The sequence below is a fragment of the Narcine bancroftii genome (assembly GCF_036971445.1).
Source record: "Narcine bancroftii isolate sNarBan1 chromosome 12 unlocalized genomic scaffold, sNarBan1.hap1 SUPER_12_unloc_2, whole genome shotgun sequence".
Classification (NCBI taxonomy): Eukaryota; Metazoa; Chordata; class Chondrichthyes; order Torpediniformes; family Narcinidae; genus Narcine; species Narcine bancroftii.
In genome coordinates this window covers 2649835-2668793 of record NW_027211808.1, presented here as the reverse complement: position 1 = coordinate 2668793, position 18959 = coordinate 2649835, and the positions used below count along the sequence as shown (strand labels likewise).

Here is an 18959-nt window from a genome sequence, read left to right as displayed (position 1 = left end):
TGGTATAGTTCTCTGGGGTGACTTGATGGAAAACTGTTCTAGTGACTATTGCTACACTCCTTGTTGATCCATAGACATCTGTGTTTCCTCTGCATTGTTCACACATCCGGCCGGCACACGATCCCTGGTGGCCACCGAGTCATCTCTTCCATCTGGGAATGTGATGAAGGCATAATGAGGGTTCGTGTGCCTCAAGTCCACTTGATTCACCAGCAAGTCCCCTTTGTGGGGTTTGCAGTGCTTTCAGAGAAGATCAGGTCCCGGAGTCATCATCCATTTAGGTAGCATTGTGCCCGTCGTGGCTTTCCCTGTCAAAGAATATACGTTCATGTGGGATCATGTTAGTGGCAGTACACAACAAAGAACGTTTAGAGTATAGGGCTTCTGATATCACTTCTTGCTATCTAGTAACAGGTTAGTCTTTTGCTTTTAAAGTCAAGAGGACCTTTTCCAGATAGTGGCATTTTCCTTTTTGACTTGTCCATTCCCCCTGGGATTGTAACTTGTAGTGCGGCTGGTAGCAATCCCTCTCATGCAGGTACTGCTGTACTTCTGCGCTCATGAATGCAGCTCCCCTGTCTGTGTGTATGCAGTTCGAGTACCCAAATATGCTGAAGAAGGGATGGAGGCATTTTATAACAGTGGCTGCTGATACATCTGAACACGGGATTGCAAAGGGAAACGGGAATATTCATCTATTACATTTAGGAAATAGACATTTCTATTATTGGATGGGAGTGGGCCTTTAAAATTCTGGAGTCAGGTGTGTGAACAGAAGATGGGTTCTATGCTCAGGACAGACAGGCTGCAGTTTTGTTTCTTCTTAAGGCGTAGTGGGGGGTGAGGCCCATTGTGCACTATTGTAATGCTTTCTAACTGGCACTGAAAATCTAACCCCAATATTACCGTGGCACAGAAGTGAGGGAGTACTAGTAATCTGAACCCTTCGTATTTTGTTCCCTGGATTTCTAGAGTAATCCTGTAAAACTGTTTTACCTCAGCCGCAAGTCTGCTGGTTGATAACAGGATCTGGTGCTCACTCAGGCGTGTGGGGAGAGCAAGGTGCTTGACTAACCCCTGGTCAATAAAACTTTCAGTGCTTCCACTATCTATTAAGCAATTTACCCTCACATCATTAATTTTGATGCACACTTGTGTGGACTCGCCTGATTCATGCATAGGGAAGCAAGTCTGGCATGTCCTTCCATCCATTAGTACTCGGTGTCATATTCATCTCCTGAAGACTGTGTCCTCTGCTATGTAGCATTTGTCCAAGATGGCCGGCTGCGCATGGCATTCTTCTTCTGTTTGTCTGTGGAGAAAGAAGAGGTTTCCCGCCTCTCATTAGCATGAGAATGGACCTTGGGGCTTCTGCAGACTTTTGCATAATGTCCACATTTTCCACTGTTGGAACAGACATTTTCTCTGGCAGGGCAGAGGGCTCTGGGGTGCTTTCTTTGTCCACAGAAAAAGCACTTTGGACCCTCAAGGTGTGCAGCTGCTGCTGTGAATTCCTGTGAGGCAGCATACTTTTTGTGGGGCTAGAGAGTCCAGCAGTATGTTGTTTGTCTCGGCCCCAGTGTCCTGTGAGTACTCCTCCAATTCTTTCCTGGTGCTTTCTAAAGCTTCTGAAATAGTCTCTGCTTCATCTAGCCCCACCATTCCTTTCTCCAGCAATTGATGTCTCGTCTCAGTGAACCATATGCCGACAATCTCCTGAGCTGATACTACTTTAAAGTTGCAGCTTTTCACCAGGTCTTTCAGAGAGAGTACGAAGTCTCTGGCAGACTCCCCTACTTGTTGTGACCTGGTCATGAGTCTGTACCGGGAGTGGAGTTCTTTATGCCCCTTACTGTAATGCCTCTGTAAAATGCTCATTGCCTCTTGGTAGGACCTGGCATCCTGTATAAAGGAGTAAGGGTGCTCTCCCAGCTGCGCTAACAGCAGCATTAATAGCTCTTTATCCGATGCCTCAGCACCCTCCACGTAAATCAGAAAGCAACTCTGCCAGTGGCTGAAGTGAGTGCTGACTCCAGGATTTCTGGGGTCGAGCTCCAGCCTATCTTGTCGCACCACATGGCTAAGCCACAATCTCTGGTCTCTTAGGTGTTGCAGGGGTGGACCCTAGGGTACTGGGAGCTGCTGGTAGAGCCTCTGTGTGGCTTATGTCTGCTAGAAGAGTAACCTGGGGGCTTGGGGATGTTGACTGAGTCTCTGGCTTTTGAACATTTGCAGCAGGCTTAGGGGGAATCCAGCAGTGGCATCAGGTCTCTGTGGTACTGGGGAAATTGCTGCTGGGGGGTCTGCTTTTTCTGGTTCTGAAGTGGTCAGGAATTCTGCGCATACGTGGCGATCGGGAGCATGACTTGTGGATATCCTTTCACCTGCGCTTTCTGATCAGACCGGGATTTAGGGTCAACGTCGCCTGTACTGGCAAACCCACAGGCAAACAGGGCTCTTGGCCATTTTTTACCTGCCCTATTGCACTTCTGTGGTCTTCCCCGCATTTCACCACGATTCCAGTGCAGCGTTCCCTCGCCGTCTCTGTCGTCAGATGCACATGCGTGCTAGTCATCCCCGGATTCCATTCCTCATGAAGAGTCTCCAGGTGGTCAGGAATGCACATTGGAACAGAAGCAGCTTCCATCCTAGTAGCTATCATATTAGTTTATTAAATTGTACTGACAATACCCATACCAGCAGTGTGAGTATAAGACAGCTTTAATAAACTAATATGTATACTAAGAGGTCTTGTCTCTCTGCAAGACGAACCTGGAAGACTGTAGTTCTGGTCTGCTTTATATACGAGGTCACCGGAATGACCCCTGGTCACCTAAGTGGTGTAATTACATATCACCACAATAGTCATCATGGGCAGTCCACAATTGGAGAATCAATAATCTCTCAGATCCAAAATTAACTATAACCAAGGAATGTGAGATCAGTTGAGTCTTTTTCTTTCTGCAACAATCTAATTTGGTAAGGCATGTTTTAAAAGGTATTTGGACAGATACAGGTTAGAAAGGCATAGAGGGATAAGGGCCTAATTTAGGCAGATGGGATTAGCATGAATAAGCATTGTGTCCTCTTTCAGAATTAATGTGGAGTGGGGGGAGGTCTCAGTCCATAGTGCAGGTGTTAGCTCTGACAGAACTGTCACCCACATCCAGCTTTCACTCCATAAACCTGAAAATTAGGTTTCATAAATTATATGCCTGATAATTGCTTTGATACAGGGAATTATTCCACTTAGTAATCATCAGTGCATTTTCTTATTAAAAATCCAATGAATAAAGTGTTTCAATATCCAAGAGAAGCCTATCTGATCCATTAAAATGATTCTGCCTCCTTCTGTTAATATCTGGGAAGTATTTTCCAATAATTGAAATTCTGACTGCAGTGTTAACAGATGGTCATGAATATTGCAGATTAAGTGACAGAATGTGCAATTTCTTATATTTACAAGGACACATCTGATTTACATTAATTTCAAACTCCGTTCCACTAAATGTACTCCAATGAAAATCAGTTTTGAAAGATAATGAATAGAACTTGACCCCTTCACATTTGAACCAAACTTTAACTCCATGTCTCCACTCAACATGACTGTACCCTGCCCAAGAGAAGGTGGTGATACCTCAGCATGAGCCACTCCATTGTATGTGCAGGATTTGAACTCCAATATGGAAGGAACACCAATCAAAATGTTGGGTGCTTCAGGGAATGCATCTGCTGGCCAAGGCATTGAGTATTGGGAGATGTGGTAGAAGGTGACCTGGCAAGTTTCTGCAGTACATTTTGGAGAGGGCACACTGTAGTTATGGTGCCATTGGTGGAGGAAGTGAATGTTCAAGGTGCCATTTCTTTATTCTACATAATGCCAAATTGCTTGAATGTTGTTGGAATTCCACTCCTCCAAGCATGTTGGTTGATTTCTATTGTACTCCTGTTTAATAGAGTTGATGGGAGTTTGTTGGAGCAGAGGGTGGGATGATCAACCACTGCAGATTACAGTGGACAACACATTTTTTCCAAAAGGTTTGCTTCCTGAAAAATGGGGATTATGATAGACAACTTCAGGCTGAACACAGATAATTTCAGATATGCTGTATCACGTAGGAAGTTGGAGAAACAATAACTTTTATTGAATTTTCCCTGTTTAATTCCATAACGACGCCGACGCATTGATTTGATTCAACTGGACCTAAAAATATTTTGCTGCTGATTTTCATTTGTACTCGGCAACTCGTGTCCAACAATGGACGGCCAGTATTAATGGATTCCGGTTACCCAGATACTGATTTAACGTGCTCATAATGTCCTAAACCTTTCCCCGTGTTCATCACTGACTGCACTGAGATCAGCAGGGGAGACGTCCAAGTGCAAAGGCAGAAAATGAATTTTCAATGACAAGTTGCACTTCCTGGTTTTGTACGTTTGAAGTAGACTTAAAATATCAGGAAGTCACAAAAATGGGTTATTTAAAAAAAAAAGGTGATTTTTGTGAACAGCAGCCCAAAATTCATTAAATATTCCCAAAAGTGTTCAGGAAGCAAAATCTTTGTCCATTGCTACCAGCCTCCCACCTACTCTTGTAGCCATGAATCATGTGAATGTTCAGTCTAAAGTCTCGTGTGTGGAGAAACACAAGAACTGCAGGCACTGGGATCTTGAGCTGCTGGCAGTTCAGGCAGCATCCTTTGGTAGAAATGGCCAGACAGCATTTCTGGTCCAGACCCCTGCTGAGTTCCTGCAGCAGCTCATGGTCTATTATGAACATGTTCACTCTCCCTAAGATTCTGCTGCCGTGTTGGGGAAGTGTCGATCGTGTTTCAAGCCATTACTTTGATTTGTTGGATGACCTTTTCTGAGTCGGTGGCTGGGACGGTTTTTTGTCATGTCTGAACCTGGTGGGGTGTGTCTGACCTGTTTGTGAATATCATCATCGTGGTTTTGGGACACCAGTTTAAGAGAAATAGGAATTTCTCAATGTAGAGTCTAATTTCTTTCACTGTAGCTCTATCAAATGGTTTAGATCAGCCATTCTCTACCTTTTCTGTCTATGACCCCCCCCCCTCAAAGTTTATGGTCTCCTTCCCTGTAAAGCAGTCAAATTTAGTTGGCTTCTCTCTCTCCTACTAACTACACAAAAAATAATATTTCATGATTTCAGTCCACGCACTGCCTCTTAAATATGCTGTGGCTCCCATTGTGAATCATTGGTTTAGATTACGTGAATTGAACACAGTAAATTTGGAAAATCATCTGAGGTTCTTTTTATTCAAAAAAATGAAAGATTCGTCTGCCATTAACTCATCTGACGCTGGGCAAGTTTTGAACATTTGAAGAAATTTTATTGTTCAGAGTCAAAAAAAAAGGTAAACCTTGCTCCAGGAGATTCATATAATCTGGACTGGCAGTTCACTGGAGATGTTTCACTGTCATTCCTTGAAACTGTTGTGAAATTGTATTAGGACCTTAATGGTGAGCAATGATCCAGTGAAACCCTTTGAAGACTGATCAGCTTCTCCAGTGATCCTGGGCAATGTCCACATTTCTTCTCATCTGCAACCAAAACCCCTGAGAGCAGGTGGCTTGTCGTTGATACTATGCTGTGAAAACATTCCATGTCTAGTTTACTGCCATAATATTCCAGTAAGGCATTTCAAAACTTCCATGTTTGCTACAAGGTCTGATATTCATGTTTATTAATGATACATGCTGTTTCCGTTCATTGTAAATGTTGGTCTTAATCTTGCTCTTACACTCGCTGGTATTAACAACCAATATGATTCATCTGCCTACATTTGCCCATTTCCATCATCATGTCTTCAATTTTAGAGCTTTTTCGAGACTCACCCAGCCCCTGCAGCAGAACGAAGCATCCAACAGTCGTGCGAGAACATATTGCTGAATGGAGCCTGGCTGAAACGAGACGCAGAGGCCATCCAACAGTTCCTGCTGCAGCGCAAAGCAGCACACCTCAACGTCTGACTGGGTGATCCGCTGAGCCATCATTGTCCCTCTGCCTTGCCACAGGGAGGGGAGTTTGAACATATATTTCATGGCTAGAATCTGTTGCCTGTTGGTTGGAAATTAATGTAGTTTATACCTCATTTTTAAGAGTGAAAAATAAAGCTATTGGCACTTGAAATGAAATGTGTTAATGTGTGTACAGATAGTGGTATGGTATTACATTGTTGGAGGGGTAACAACTTAGAACACTGAAGCAAGACTGCTGGTTATATTGTGGTAATGTAATTACTTCATCCACCCCCCCCACCCCGGCAAGGCGAGTTAATTCTTATTTAATTATTTCTAGGCCTCAGTTTAACCATTGTAATCCTTCGTAAACAGGAAAAACATCTCAATAACAGCCACGTTGAATAAAAATAGGATATATAAATAAAAATTGTTGTATTAGATGAGCTTTAATTTTAAAATAAAGTGGGTTAGGGACCATTCTGAGAATAGGATGCATGAATTTGTGTTGTGTATACCCAGGCCATTTTGACTTAATTGCGATTTAGCACATAAATTGTTTTAAAATAAATTATACAACTTTAATACTTGAACAAAGTGATGTGAATTAAAGCCCCTTAGCCTGGGGACACTGCTTAAGAGTAGCAACAAAAGCAAATCCTGATTCCTCTGCTTATGTATAACCATTTTGAAAGCCTTAAAACTGGTACAAACTAGTATGTAATTGCGAGGGGTGGGAGGGATATAGGAAACAACTTTGTAAATTGTAGAATTAACTTGCAAGTGAGAACTATGTTGTACTAACTGTGCAAAATACATGAAGCATTCAGATGGATGGGCTATACCTGATTTTTAACCAAAATCTGATGTTTAACGTGGCTTTGGTTTGCTTGGAGAAGGTCATCAAACTAATTGTCAAACTGCTTCCCTGAAATACTCGTTGTGCTTTTTGTTTTAAAATACAGTTGGTGTTAATAAAAAAAACCTCAAAGTGAGAAGTCTCTTGATTATTGCACATGTAATGAAGAATCAGGTATGTGGGGTTTTGAGTGCTGTCTGTGATTTAGTTGGTAACTCTGACCACTGTTCGAGAAGACTGTGGGTTCAAGAGCCACCCCTGAGATTTGAATGACTTTTCCACAGGGGCCAGGAATCCTGCACTGACTATACCAGCCTTTGGATGAGATATGAAGGCAAGGTGCAGATATGAAAGTGAAAGGATCATTCACAAGATGTGCAGGTTGGTAGATTAATTGGTCACTAAATTGCTCCTGGTGCGTAGGTGAGGGGTAAAATATGGAGGGAGTTGATACTAATGTGGGGAGAATTGCAAAGATTTCAGCATGAACCGAAGGGCTTGGTCCCATGTTCTGACTTTGACCTGATTATTTACTTTTTAAATTCAGACATGGCTCATTTGTAAAATTGCTGGTTGTTTTCATTTCATCGAAGCTTTACATCACAAATAGGTCATTTCTCTGCTAACCAAGTTGCCCGACTAAGCTCATCCCATTTGTCTAAGTTTGGTCCACATCCTGAAATTCTATCAATGTACCTGTCCAAATGTCTCCATGAAAAATGCAATGGTGCATATGTCCTTTGGTAATCTGCCATCAGGCTCTTTATTCAAATTAGTTGAGTGGTGGTAGAAGATTTCAGTGCTTAATGAAGCAAGTCTTAATATTCCATTCCTACAGTCAAGTTGACAGAAGAACATATCTCTATCACCTTAGAAATGGGTTTGTGTGCCACTATCACATTTAATTTAAAAGGTCCATTGATACATGCTAGTTCTCAATGATAGCTTATGTACAGTCCTTGTGTGGTGCTGATTAATATTTAATAATTTGTATTATAATGGTTTAATCTTCCTCTGCAAATTCAATTATGCTTCTCAAACCACAACACCTGTTTGTACCTAATTGTGTAAACGATTATTCGCAGAGCCCCTGATCAAAGGAGACAGTGATGTTGGGATCCATGATTCTAATCATGGTCCAAGGAATTTGGTTGGAAAGTGCAGGCTTGCATTGGTTTTGGTCATGGAGGAAGGATACAAGCAGGATTACATGACTATAATATAGTCTGTAACTAAAGATAGATGTGGATTGGCAAAACCTCATTGAAACATACCAAAGCAATTCAATACATCAAACAGCTGTGTGGGATATTCCACAATTGAACAACTTGCTTATCTGTGAGTCCAAGCTTGCATATGATGACAAGATAACTGAGTAACTGCTGCCTGTTGAACTGTGCTCTTAGTTTCTTGATTATCGTCAGATCTCAATGGTGGCAGCAAAAGCTAATGTTGGTGTTTTTCTGAGTTTCAACTCTCAAAGAACAGGAAGGCCATGTTCATCTACTTATTTGCTGAGTCTGATCTCTGTGTAATGCAAACTGTTTTCCTAGGAGTAAAGATCTAATTCTAACCTCAGATTAGTTGTCAGTGTAGATTGGTAACAATGTTTCCTCCTCACTGACAATCAACGCAAGCATACCCCAAGGATGCATGCTTAGTCCGCTGAACCCATTAATATGTGGCTAGGCTCAATTCCAAAGCCATCTACAAATACTATTGGCACCACAGTTGTCGCCAGAATCACAGACAGCAATGAGAAAATGTACAGGAGTGAAGTAGATAAGCTAGTTCATTAGCATCACCCAACAACCTTGTGCTGAAGGTTAGGAAAACAAAGGAACTAATTGTGGACTTCAGGAAAGGAAATCAAGAATATGGAAACCAGCCCTCATCGTGAGGTTAGCAATGAAAATGGTAAAGAACTTCAAATTCTTGGGTGTCAACATCTCTGAAAATCTATCCTGGGACCTTGATGTCGATGAAATAATGGTGGTTTGCCAGCTGCTATATTTAGTTTGAGGAGGTTTGGTACATCACAAAAAGCTTGAAAATTTCTACAGTGTACTGAGGAGACCATTCTGACTGGTTGCATCACTATCTGGAAAAGGCTACAGAGAGTTGTGAACTTGGCTGGTGCCATCATGGGTATTAGTCTTCACTCCATTAAGGACATCTATAAGTGCCAGTGTCTCAGGAAAGCAGCCTCTCTTCTCCAAGGATCTTCACCACCCAAGCCATACCCTCTTCTCACTGCTACCATCAGGAAGGAATTACAAGAGCAGAAGATGAACACCCAGCAGCTCAAAAACAGGTTCTGTCATCAGATTTCTGAATGGACAATGAATCACACTGCTGCACTTTTTTCTTTTGCTTTAATTTTTTTTAAATGCTGTATTTGCAGGAATGTAAAGTAATTTGTACCTGTAATACACATAGTGCTGCTGTAAGCAACAAATTTTGTGACACATCTTGGTCACATCAGATTCTGTATTTCCACTAGTTTTGCAGGTAGCAAGTTCCAAATCAAGACTGCTGTTTTTTTTTTAAAATCACTGCTTATTGCTTCCCAAAACTCAAAGTCTGTTGGCCTGGTCCTGCAATGGGAACAGGCTACTTCTAATAACCTTGTCTGGTTCAGTTGTGAATGTCCCCTTGAGCTTTGCTTTAAGGAAAGCAGTCCCAACTTCTGCAGTTATTTGGGGAGGTGTAATAATACAACAGATGATCTGAGGTTATTGTCATTACAGAAGTACAGATATTACAGATGCATTAGAATTCTTTCTTGCTGTAGCTAAATAGGTAGATAAGGTACATCACCTACAATAGTATGAAATAAATTACCACAATGTACCAAGACAGGAAAAAATGATAAACTATAAAATGATAGCAACATAAATATTCAGTTGCATTTAGTGCAAGGAAAAAAATGTTCTAATATTGCAAACAGATCTTTTGGTGATCCTGGACTCACTTATAGATAGGGTTAGGGTAGTATGGGGAGGTTCAAAAACCTGAGCTGTTGGGGTAAAAAAAACTTCTTGAACCTCAGAGCTGTGCTTGAGGTTCCCAAAGGTAGCAGCAAGAAGAGATGATAACTAGGCTGAAGAGGATCCTTATGATGTTGGCTGCTTTCTTGTCAGTGTCTCCACAGAGATAGAGTTCGACATTAACTTCGTGTGCCATCTGAGTGGAATGTTCATCCACTCCCTCTTCTTATGTGGGTTTTACACAGGTGCTCCAGTTTTCCTTCACATCCAAAGGAGCTACTGGTTCATAGGTTAATTGGCCCTTGTATAGGTGTGTGGTGTTAATGGGCATGTGTGAAATTAAGCAGCAAGGAAGTGGGATTGCCCTAAGAACTAGCAAAAGCTTGATTGGTCAAGTAGAAGCCTCCAGTGTTTTAAAGAAACGAGAATTTCCTGATCTCTGCAAAATCACTTAGTGTGAATGGAAACTCTGCTGGAGAATGGTTGTGAACATTACTAAAGGTGGAACTCAGAAGGTTGACAATGACACCTGCCCTCTCCTGAGGTGTGACAGAGTATTTTGAGGTGGCTTGGGAGGAACTGTTAGAGCACTTTTTTTAAAACAGAATTGTTTAAAAACTTCATTTAAAACTTTTAAAAACAACATAAAATCAATAGCAACAACAGAAAAAACATTTTTATACAATATAGTAAACGCCCCCCTTCATCCCTCTCCCTCAGCCAGCAGCCTCAAAGGGAGCCAAAAAAAACATAAAACATACAATATTTTAAGATATTTCCAAACCCATATATTCCAAATAAGATTACACATTTTAACCAAAAAAATAATTATGTAAATTATGTTATTTTCTCCATATAAATGCAGAATCTCAATTCATTATGCCAATGCCCTATATTAATCTCTATATTGTCTTTCCAAGTAATTGCTACACATTTTTGTGCCACAGATAAAACCAAATGAACAAATACAATTTAAAACTATCAAAGAAACTATATAACCCAAAAAAAAAAATCTCTGGATCTGATGGTAATTTAATTTTAAATGATTTCTCCAAAACCAACCCAACTTTTTCCCAAAATGGTTGTACCCTATCACAGGACAAAACTACATGCAAAAAAGTTCCAGTATTTAACCCACATCTAAAACAAAGATGCAAATTACTAAATCCATATTTTTTCAATTTCTCTGGAGTCAAGTATAACTGATGCAAAAAACTATAATTAACCAAATTATATCTTACATTAGTCAATTTAATTAGCCCATTCATGACACATAATCTCCCAACCCTCTTGAGGTATAACAAGTTAAATCACTTTCCATTTATTTCTAGATTTCTCCAAATTCAGTTTTTCCATAATTTCCTGTAAGAATTGATATTTATCTGAAATAAAACCTCTCTTTGGTATAAAGGAAATCAAAGATTCAAATTTTGTTAACTTAGGTTGACTCATCTCTTTACCTTAATTATCCCTTATCAAAGCTCTAAGTTGGTAATGCAAAAATAAAGAATATACCAAATTTCTCCCTCAATTGATTAAAAGAAAGAAACTGTCCCTCTTCAAAACAATTCTGAATCACTTTTATACCCTGAAAATACCATTCTTTAGATACCTATTAAACATTGAAAAAGGAATAAGCTGATTTTGATATAATGGAGTTTGGATTGATAATTTACCCTTTGTTCCTATAACATCATTTATTTTAACCCATATCTTTAACAAATGTTTTAATATTGGCATATCGTATCCCTGCAATAAATTCAAATTCCACTTATATATAATCTGATGAACATCAAATTCAGAAATACAGACTAACTCCACCTTGGCCCAACTAGGAGGCTAATTAATATCCATCATTTTACTAACAAACTTCAACCATGCAGCTTCATAATAATTTTAAAAATGAGGCAACTGGAGTTCACCGAGTGCATTTTTCCATGTCAATTTCTGTAAAGCTACTTGAGCTAATTTTCCCTTCCATAAAAATTTCCTCACCTCCTTATTCAAATTTGAAAGTGAACATGGAATTGACTGAAATAAGTATTGAATATGAGGAAAAATATTCATTTTAATGCAATTTATTTGACCTATTAATGTTAATGAAAGTTCCTTCCATTTAATCAAATCCATTTTCATCTTTTTTCAATGTACATAATTTAACTTATATAAAGATTGATAATTTGCTTTCACAGTTACCCCTAAATATTTAATTTTATCAAACCATCTTAATTTTATAATATTTTACACTCTTTATAATCCCCTTCCAAAAATGGCAATATTTCACTCTTATCCCAATTCACCTTATTCCTAGATAACTCCCCAAATTGAACTAAACATTCTTGTAAATATTTCAAAGAATGTTCTGGATGTGTCAAATAAATCAATACATCATCAGCAAATAAATTAATCTTATATTTATCATCTGCAATTCTTATCCCTTAACCTTATCATTCTGTCAAATTGCCTCAACTAATGGTTCAATGACCAATGCAAACAAGGCTAGTGACAATGGACAACCATGACGAGTTGATCGTGATAATTTAAATGGCAAAGAAGTTTAGCCATTCATCACCACCCTTGCAATTGGATTTTTATACAATGCCTTAACCCAACCAGTAAAAAGAAAGGGCCAAAATTAAACTTCTACAACACCTTAAATAAAAAATTCAATTCAACTCTATCAAAAGCTTTTTCCTTATCAAACGCAACCACCATTGGTTGGTTAGGATGCTGTCTCGATGCACTGATCAACGTTATCAATCTAAGAATATTATCAGACGCACATCTATTCTTAATAAAACTTGTTTTTCTGTATATACCAACTGGGGTAAATATTTAGCGTCTATTTGCCAAAACTTTAGCCACTATTTTATAATCCACATTAAATAAAGAAATTGGTCCATACGAAGCAACATTCAATGGATCTCTATCTTTCTTTGAAATCACTGTAATTATCGCACTTGAACAAGATTCCGGTAGTGACTGATCTTCAGTTATTTGTTGCAACATATCCCTAAATATAGAAGATAAATCTTCATAAAACACTTTATAAAATTCCACTGAAAATCTGTCATCAGCTGGTAACTTTCCATTCGTCATCTCTTGTATAGCTTCTTTAATCTTAAAATCTATAAATGGAGCTTCCAATTCCTTTATCTCTTCCTCCCCTAAAACTGGTAAATTTAACTTAGATAAGAAGGATTCAATAAATTCATCATCCTGTTTTTCCTCAGAATACACAATTTCTGATAAAATGAATAAAATTGATCATTGATTTCATGAGGTCTATAGGTAACTATTGAATTTTTAACAGCTTTGATAGTTCTCGATACTTGTTCCATTTTTAATTGCCAAGCTAATATCTTATGTTCTCTCACCCAACTCATAATAATGTTGCTTAGAACTTTGAATTAATCGCACATACTGATATATAATGTAATTTCAACTTAATTAATGCTGCTGCTTTCTTATCTTCTGTAACCTTCTTCTGAAATTCCTTTTCCAACTAGTAATTTGTTTCTCCAATACCAAACCTTCTGCCAGATACTGTTTTTTTAAACTTACATAAAATAATTAATAAATTGACTACATAAATATGCTTTTAAAGCATCCCACATTACAAAATTACTACTTACTGAATTAGCATTTTCAGTCAGAAATAAAGCAATCTGTTGCTTAAAAATAATAAGCACTGGTTTCTTCGATGCACTTCAGAATCTACACAAGAAATAAACAACATAGAATGATTGGATATAACCCTACTCTTACATTCAGCCTGCACTACTCTAGCCTGCAAATGTGCCGAAATCAAGAACAAATCTATTCTAGAGAATGAATCATGTCTAGATGAATAAAAAGAAAAGTCTTTTTCTGTCAATTTCCTCCAAATTTCAACTAAGTTCAAATATTTAATCAAACATCCCAATTGTGTCGCCATCTTTGATTTCCTTTAACTTTTAGGAGATCTATTCAGTAATGGATCCAAAACACAATTAAAATTTCCAATCAAAATATTTTAATTGCCATGATTTAATGTTAAGAAAACCTCAGATATATATCAACATTAGGTGCATAAATATTCATATTTATGTCCATGGTTCGACATAAATTTTACAATTCACCATCATAACCCTACCAGCAATCTCCATAAATGATTCCAACTCAAATGATAATTTCTTATGAAACAAAATCGCTACACCCCTTGCCTTAAAAGAAGAAGCAATCACATATCCAACCCAATCTCTCTTCAATTTTAAATGTTCTTTTTCAGTCAAATGAGTTTCTTGTAAAAAGGCAATATCAACTTTTTTGTATATATAAGCCAGTACACATAATTGTATTATTCAATCCCTGTACATTAAAAATTGCAAAATTCAAATTAGGCATTTCTTTACCCTAACAATACAATCTTCACACTATTACAAAATATTGGTAACCTTGCTAAAAAAAATCTTCTAATAAAATAACCCTGAGGTTACCCCCCTTATATATAGAAAAAAACACAAACTAAAAGAAAGTTCTCAATTAATTGCAATAGTGTAGTAACTCCCCAAAAATCTGGGTGCGGTAAAACCCTCTAGTGGCAGATGACTATTAAAAGCTTCAGTGCCATCCACCCTCCAACTCCCCCCCCCCCCTCAGTAAAACTATTCCAAAGTACTTAAACACATTCAACCCAATGATTCCAGTCCCAATGACTGTTCCGGATCTTCAATGTCAAGAAGACTCTGTGTCAATTCAACCTTCTTTCCATTCTGCCCATTCTCATTTACCCTCCTTTTAGGTGATGATAATGGTGACCGTCCACTTCCTCATAAATGTGGCAACAAATTAGCAAAAATTAATGCATCATAATCATTCTCAAAAAATTGAGACTGAAATTTTCCATTAAAAACTTTCAATACAGCAGGATAACAAAAAGCAAATTTATAACCCTTTCTCCACATTACATCTTTAGCTGAATTAAATACTCTATGCCTCTTAATAATTTCTTGACTCAAATTATCATTAAAAAAAACACTCTTGCCTGAACCATCATTGAAGTCTGATTTTGTTTAGTCTTTTGAACTGAAATCCACAATATAATTTCTCTATCCTGGTATCTCAAGCAGCGTATCAAAACTGCACATGGTGGTTGGCCCGGAAAAGGCTTCTTCCTCAATGCCCTATGTGTCTGGTCCAATTCCAGACCATCCAGACAAAACTACCCAGAGCATCAGGAATCCACTTTTGAAAAATTTTACCGGATCTGAGCCTTCAATATCTTCTTGAAGTCCTACTATTTTTACATTATTCCTTCGATGATTTTCTAAAGAATCAATCTTATTCAACAGTTCCTTCTTCTGAATCCCCCAATCCACAAAAGAATCCTCCACTTTTTCCATTTTTTCTCTATTTTGTTTCACTTGACCTTTACATTCATAAAAAGCTTCTTCAATTTTTTGAAATTATCCTGTACAGAATTCACCACCTTTATGGATCTATTCTTTCTTTGGCTTGGCTTCGCGGACGAAGATTTATGGAGGGGGTAAAAAGTCCACGTTAGCTGCAGGCTCGTTTGTGGCTGACCAGTCCGATGCGGGACAGGCAGACACGATTGCAGCGGTTGCAAGGGAAAATTGGTTGGTTGGGGTTGGGTGTTGGGTTTTTCCTCCTTTGCCTTTTGTCAGTGAGGTGGGCTCTGCGGTCTTCTTCAAAGGAGGCTGCTGCCCGCCAAACTGTGAGGCGCCAAGATGCACGGTTTGAGGCGTTATCAGCCCACTGGCGGTGGTCAATGTGGCAGGCACCAAGAGATTTCTTTAGGCAGTCCTTGTACCTTTTCTATGGTGCACCTCTGTCACGGTGGCCAGTGGAGAGCTCGCCATATAATACGATCTTGGGAAGGCGATGGTCCTCCATTCTGGAGACGTGACCCATCCAGCGCAGCTGGATCTTCAGCAGCGTGGACTCGATGCTGTTGACCTCTGCCATCTCGAGTACCTCGACGTTAGGGGTGTGAGCGCTCCAATGGATGTTGAGGATGGAGCGGAGACAACGCTGGTGGAAGCGTTCTAGGAGCCGTAGGTGGTGCCGGTAGAGGACCCATGATTCAGAGCCGAACAGGAGTGTGGGTATGACAACGGCTCTGTATACGCTTATCTTTGTGAGGTTTTTCAGTTGGTTGTTTTTCCAGACTCTTTTGTGTAGTCTTCCAAAGGCGCTATTTGCCTTGGCGAGTCTGTTGTCTATCTCATTGTCGATCCTTGCATCTGATGAAATGGTGCAGCCGAGATAGGTAAACTGGTTGACCGTTTTGAGTTTTGTGTGCCCGATGGAGATGTGGGGGGGCTGGTAGTCATGGTGGGGAGCTGGCTGATGGAGGACCTCAGTTTTCTTCAGGCTGACTTCCAGGCCAAACATTTTGGCAGTTTCCGCAAAGCAGGACGTCAAGCGCTGAAGAGCTGGCTCTGAATGGGCAACTAAAGCGGCATCATCTGCAAAGAGTAGTTCACGGACAAGTTTCTCTTGTGTCTTGGTGTGAGCTTGCAGGCGCCTCAGATTGAAGAGACTGCCATCCGTGCGGTACCGGATGTAAACAGCGTCTTCATTGTTGTACGGCCCCTCACCCCAAGTCCAAAGCCCGCTGCGCAGCTCAGACGGCAAAGTCCTCCTCAGCGACAAGATCTCCATCCTCAACCGATGGTCAGAACACTTCCAATCTCTTTTCAGTACCAACCGCTCAGTCCAAGATTCCGCCCTTCTCCAGCTCCCTCAACAGCCCCTAAGGCTAGAGCTGGATGAGGTTCCCACCCTGGATGAGACATATAAGGCAATCGAACAACTGAAAAGTGGCAAAGCAGCAGGTATGGATGGAATCCCCCCAGAAGTCTGGAAGGCTGGCGGCAAAACTCTGCATGCCAAACTGCATGAGTTTTTCAAGCTTTGTTGGGACCAAGGTAAACTGTCTCAGGATCTTCGTGATGCCACCATCATCACCCTGTACAAAAACAAAGGCGAGAAATCAGACTGCTCAAACTACAGGGGAATCACGTTGCTCTCCATTGCAGGCAAAATCTTCGCTAGGATTCTACTAAATAGAATAATACCTAGTGTCGCCGAGAATATTCTCCCAGAATCACAGTGCGGCTTTCGCGCAAACAGAGGAACCACTGACATGGTCTTTGCCCTCAGACAGCTCCAAGAAAAGTGCAGAGAACAAAACAAAGGACTCTACATCACCTTTGTTGACCTCACCAAAGCCTTCGACACCGTGAGCAGGAAAGGGCTTTGGCAAATACTAGAGCGCATCGGATGTCCCCCAAAGTTCCTCAACATGATTATCCAACTGCACGAAAACCAACAAGGTCGGGTCAGATACAGCAATGAGCTCTCTGAACCCTTCTCCATTAACAATGGCGTGAAGCAAGGCTGTGTTCTCGCACCAACCCTCTTTTCAATCTTCTTCAGCATGATGCTGAACCAAGCCATGAAAGACCCCAACAATGAAGACGCTGGATCTATTAACATCACGTTTAACCACATTCATATTATTCTTCACAAAATAAATTCCTTCACAAATATTCATTTTAATTTTCATTTCCATAAATTCTTGATTTAACTGTGTAGACATCTGTACTGACATATTTTCCATCTGATGAGCAATCCCTTCCAGAATAGTAAATACAGAATACAGTCCAGGTTCCACTACTCCCCCTTGAGGTCTATCTTCCTTGACCCCAGCCTCCAAAATAAATTTCTCCTGCCTTGATTCCAGCAAGGCAGGACTTCCTTCTTCTTCAGCTGTGCTTGCCACTCATCCAGTGCAGCTGTGGGACTGCATCCCCGTCAACAACGGGCTGACCTCCCGCTGCTGTCCAGGTCCCCTCGCAATCCACACTTTACCTAAAACCTTCCAGACACGCTACGTATCGCGAAAGCCAGGACCGATTGCAAGGTTGGCGCCAGAATTATACTCAGCCAGCCTGAGATACATTCAGGCTTGGAGGCTCCTGCAGACAACTCCATGGCTTCAGGTTGGTAAGTAGGCCTCAGTTCTTCAACACTTTATAAGGTAATTTCTTCTATAACTGTGTCTTGGATCTCTTCACACTTGTAGTCATTTTAATTCTTCACTGTTCAGAAACCTGTAAAAACTATTTTTCACAACTTTTAAATTCAGGCATTAATTAGTTCAACTGGGGAGAGGTGAAACTGCACATCTTTCTACACCATTTCACCATGCCCCCCCACCCCCACCCTCAACATTGAATTTTTGTTGGACTTTTTCAGAGTGCTTTTTGCAAAAGAGCAACAAAGTATCAGAATACAGCTTACCTGGGAGAACATGTGATTTTTGTAGGCAGGGGAGAACAGTTTTGCTCTCAGAGGGAGGGTGTGAAAACAGAAAGAGAGGAAACAGAAATCAATTCCAGACGGACAAAGCTGGCAAACCTTTGGAAGACTGCTCAAAGGAGATGGCTGGCTGCCTGAAAGGTAACTTGAAAGAAGGAGGATTATCTGGAGAACCCTGAGGGGGAAAGATTCATCAGCATGACTGATTGAGTAGGAATTAGTTGTGGATGTCCTGGAAGAAGAATCTCTGAAAACCAGGAAGAAGCCTCCTGAGTGTTAACCATTTTCCTGTTAAGCACCAGAGACTAGTGAACTTTGTTAATGTTAACTTCTGTGAACAGGATTGCCTGTAACCAATGAGATTGGACTGTGATCCAAAGAACTTTTCTAATCATAGATACACATTACACATACCTGAGCTTAGTATTAGAGGGGAATTAAGTAGGTTAAGTAAAAAGTTAGAGTTTAATTCTGTTTTCTAGTTCAAATATAATTAAAAACTACTTTTGTTTAAGTAGCCCTGTGTTGTGGAGCAGATCTATTGCTGCTGGTTTTTGGGGTCCTCTGGACTCCATAACACAGGGTCACCAAAATAATTATTTTTAAAAAAAATCATGGATAAAAATATCAATCAACTTTTTGTAGTGGATCCCTTTATCCAGACCAAAGTAGGTAGGGGCAATGTCACATAGGAAAAAGGAGGAAGGAAGATGCTGGGGAAGGGCTGAGGTGATAGGGTATTGGATAGAAGGTGGTGAGAGTAAAGCGGGAAGAGACAGCTGCAGGGGTGGAAGTGA

At 40.1% G+C, this 18959-nt stretch overlaps 1 protein-coding gene across 3 annotated transcripts in view; it reads left to right on the top strand.

The window, feature by feature from the left end:
• The window catches only part of LOC138750151 (puromycin-sensitive aminopeptidase-like), a 273946-nt gene extending 266966 nt beyond the window's left edge, over nucleotides 1-6980 (top strand). For all 3 annotated transcript variants that reach the window (XM_069912291.1, XM_069912287.1, XM_069912288.1), the window contains one exon: nucleotides 5842-6980. In XM_069912291.1, coding sequence (XP_069768392.1) covers nucleotides 5842-6002 — 161 coding nt within the window. In that variant the 3' untranslated portion in view covers nucleotides 6003-6980. The remainder of the gene's footprint in view (nucleotides 1-5841) is intronic.
• The last annotated feature ends 11979 nt before the right edge of the window (nucleotides 6981-18959 follow it).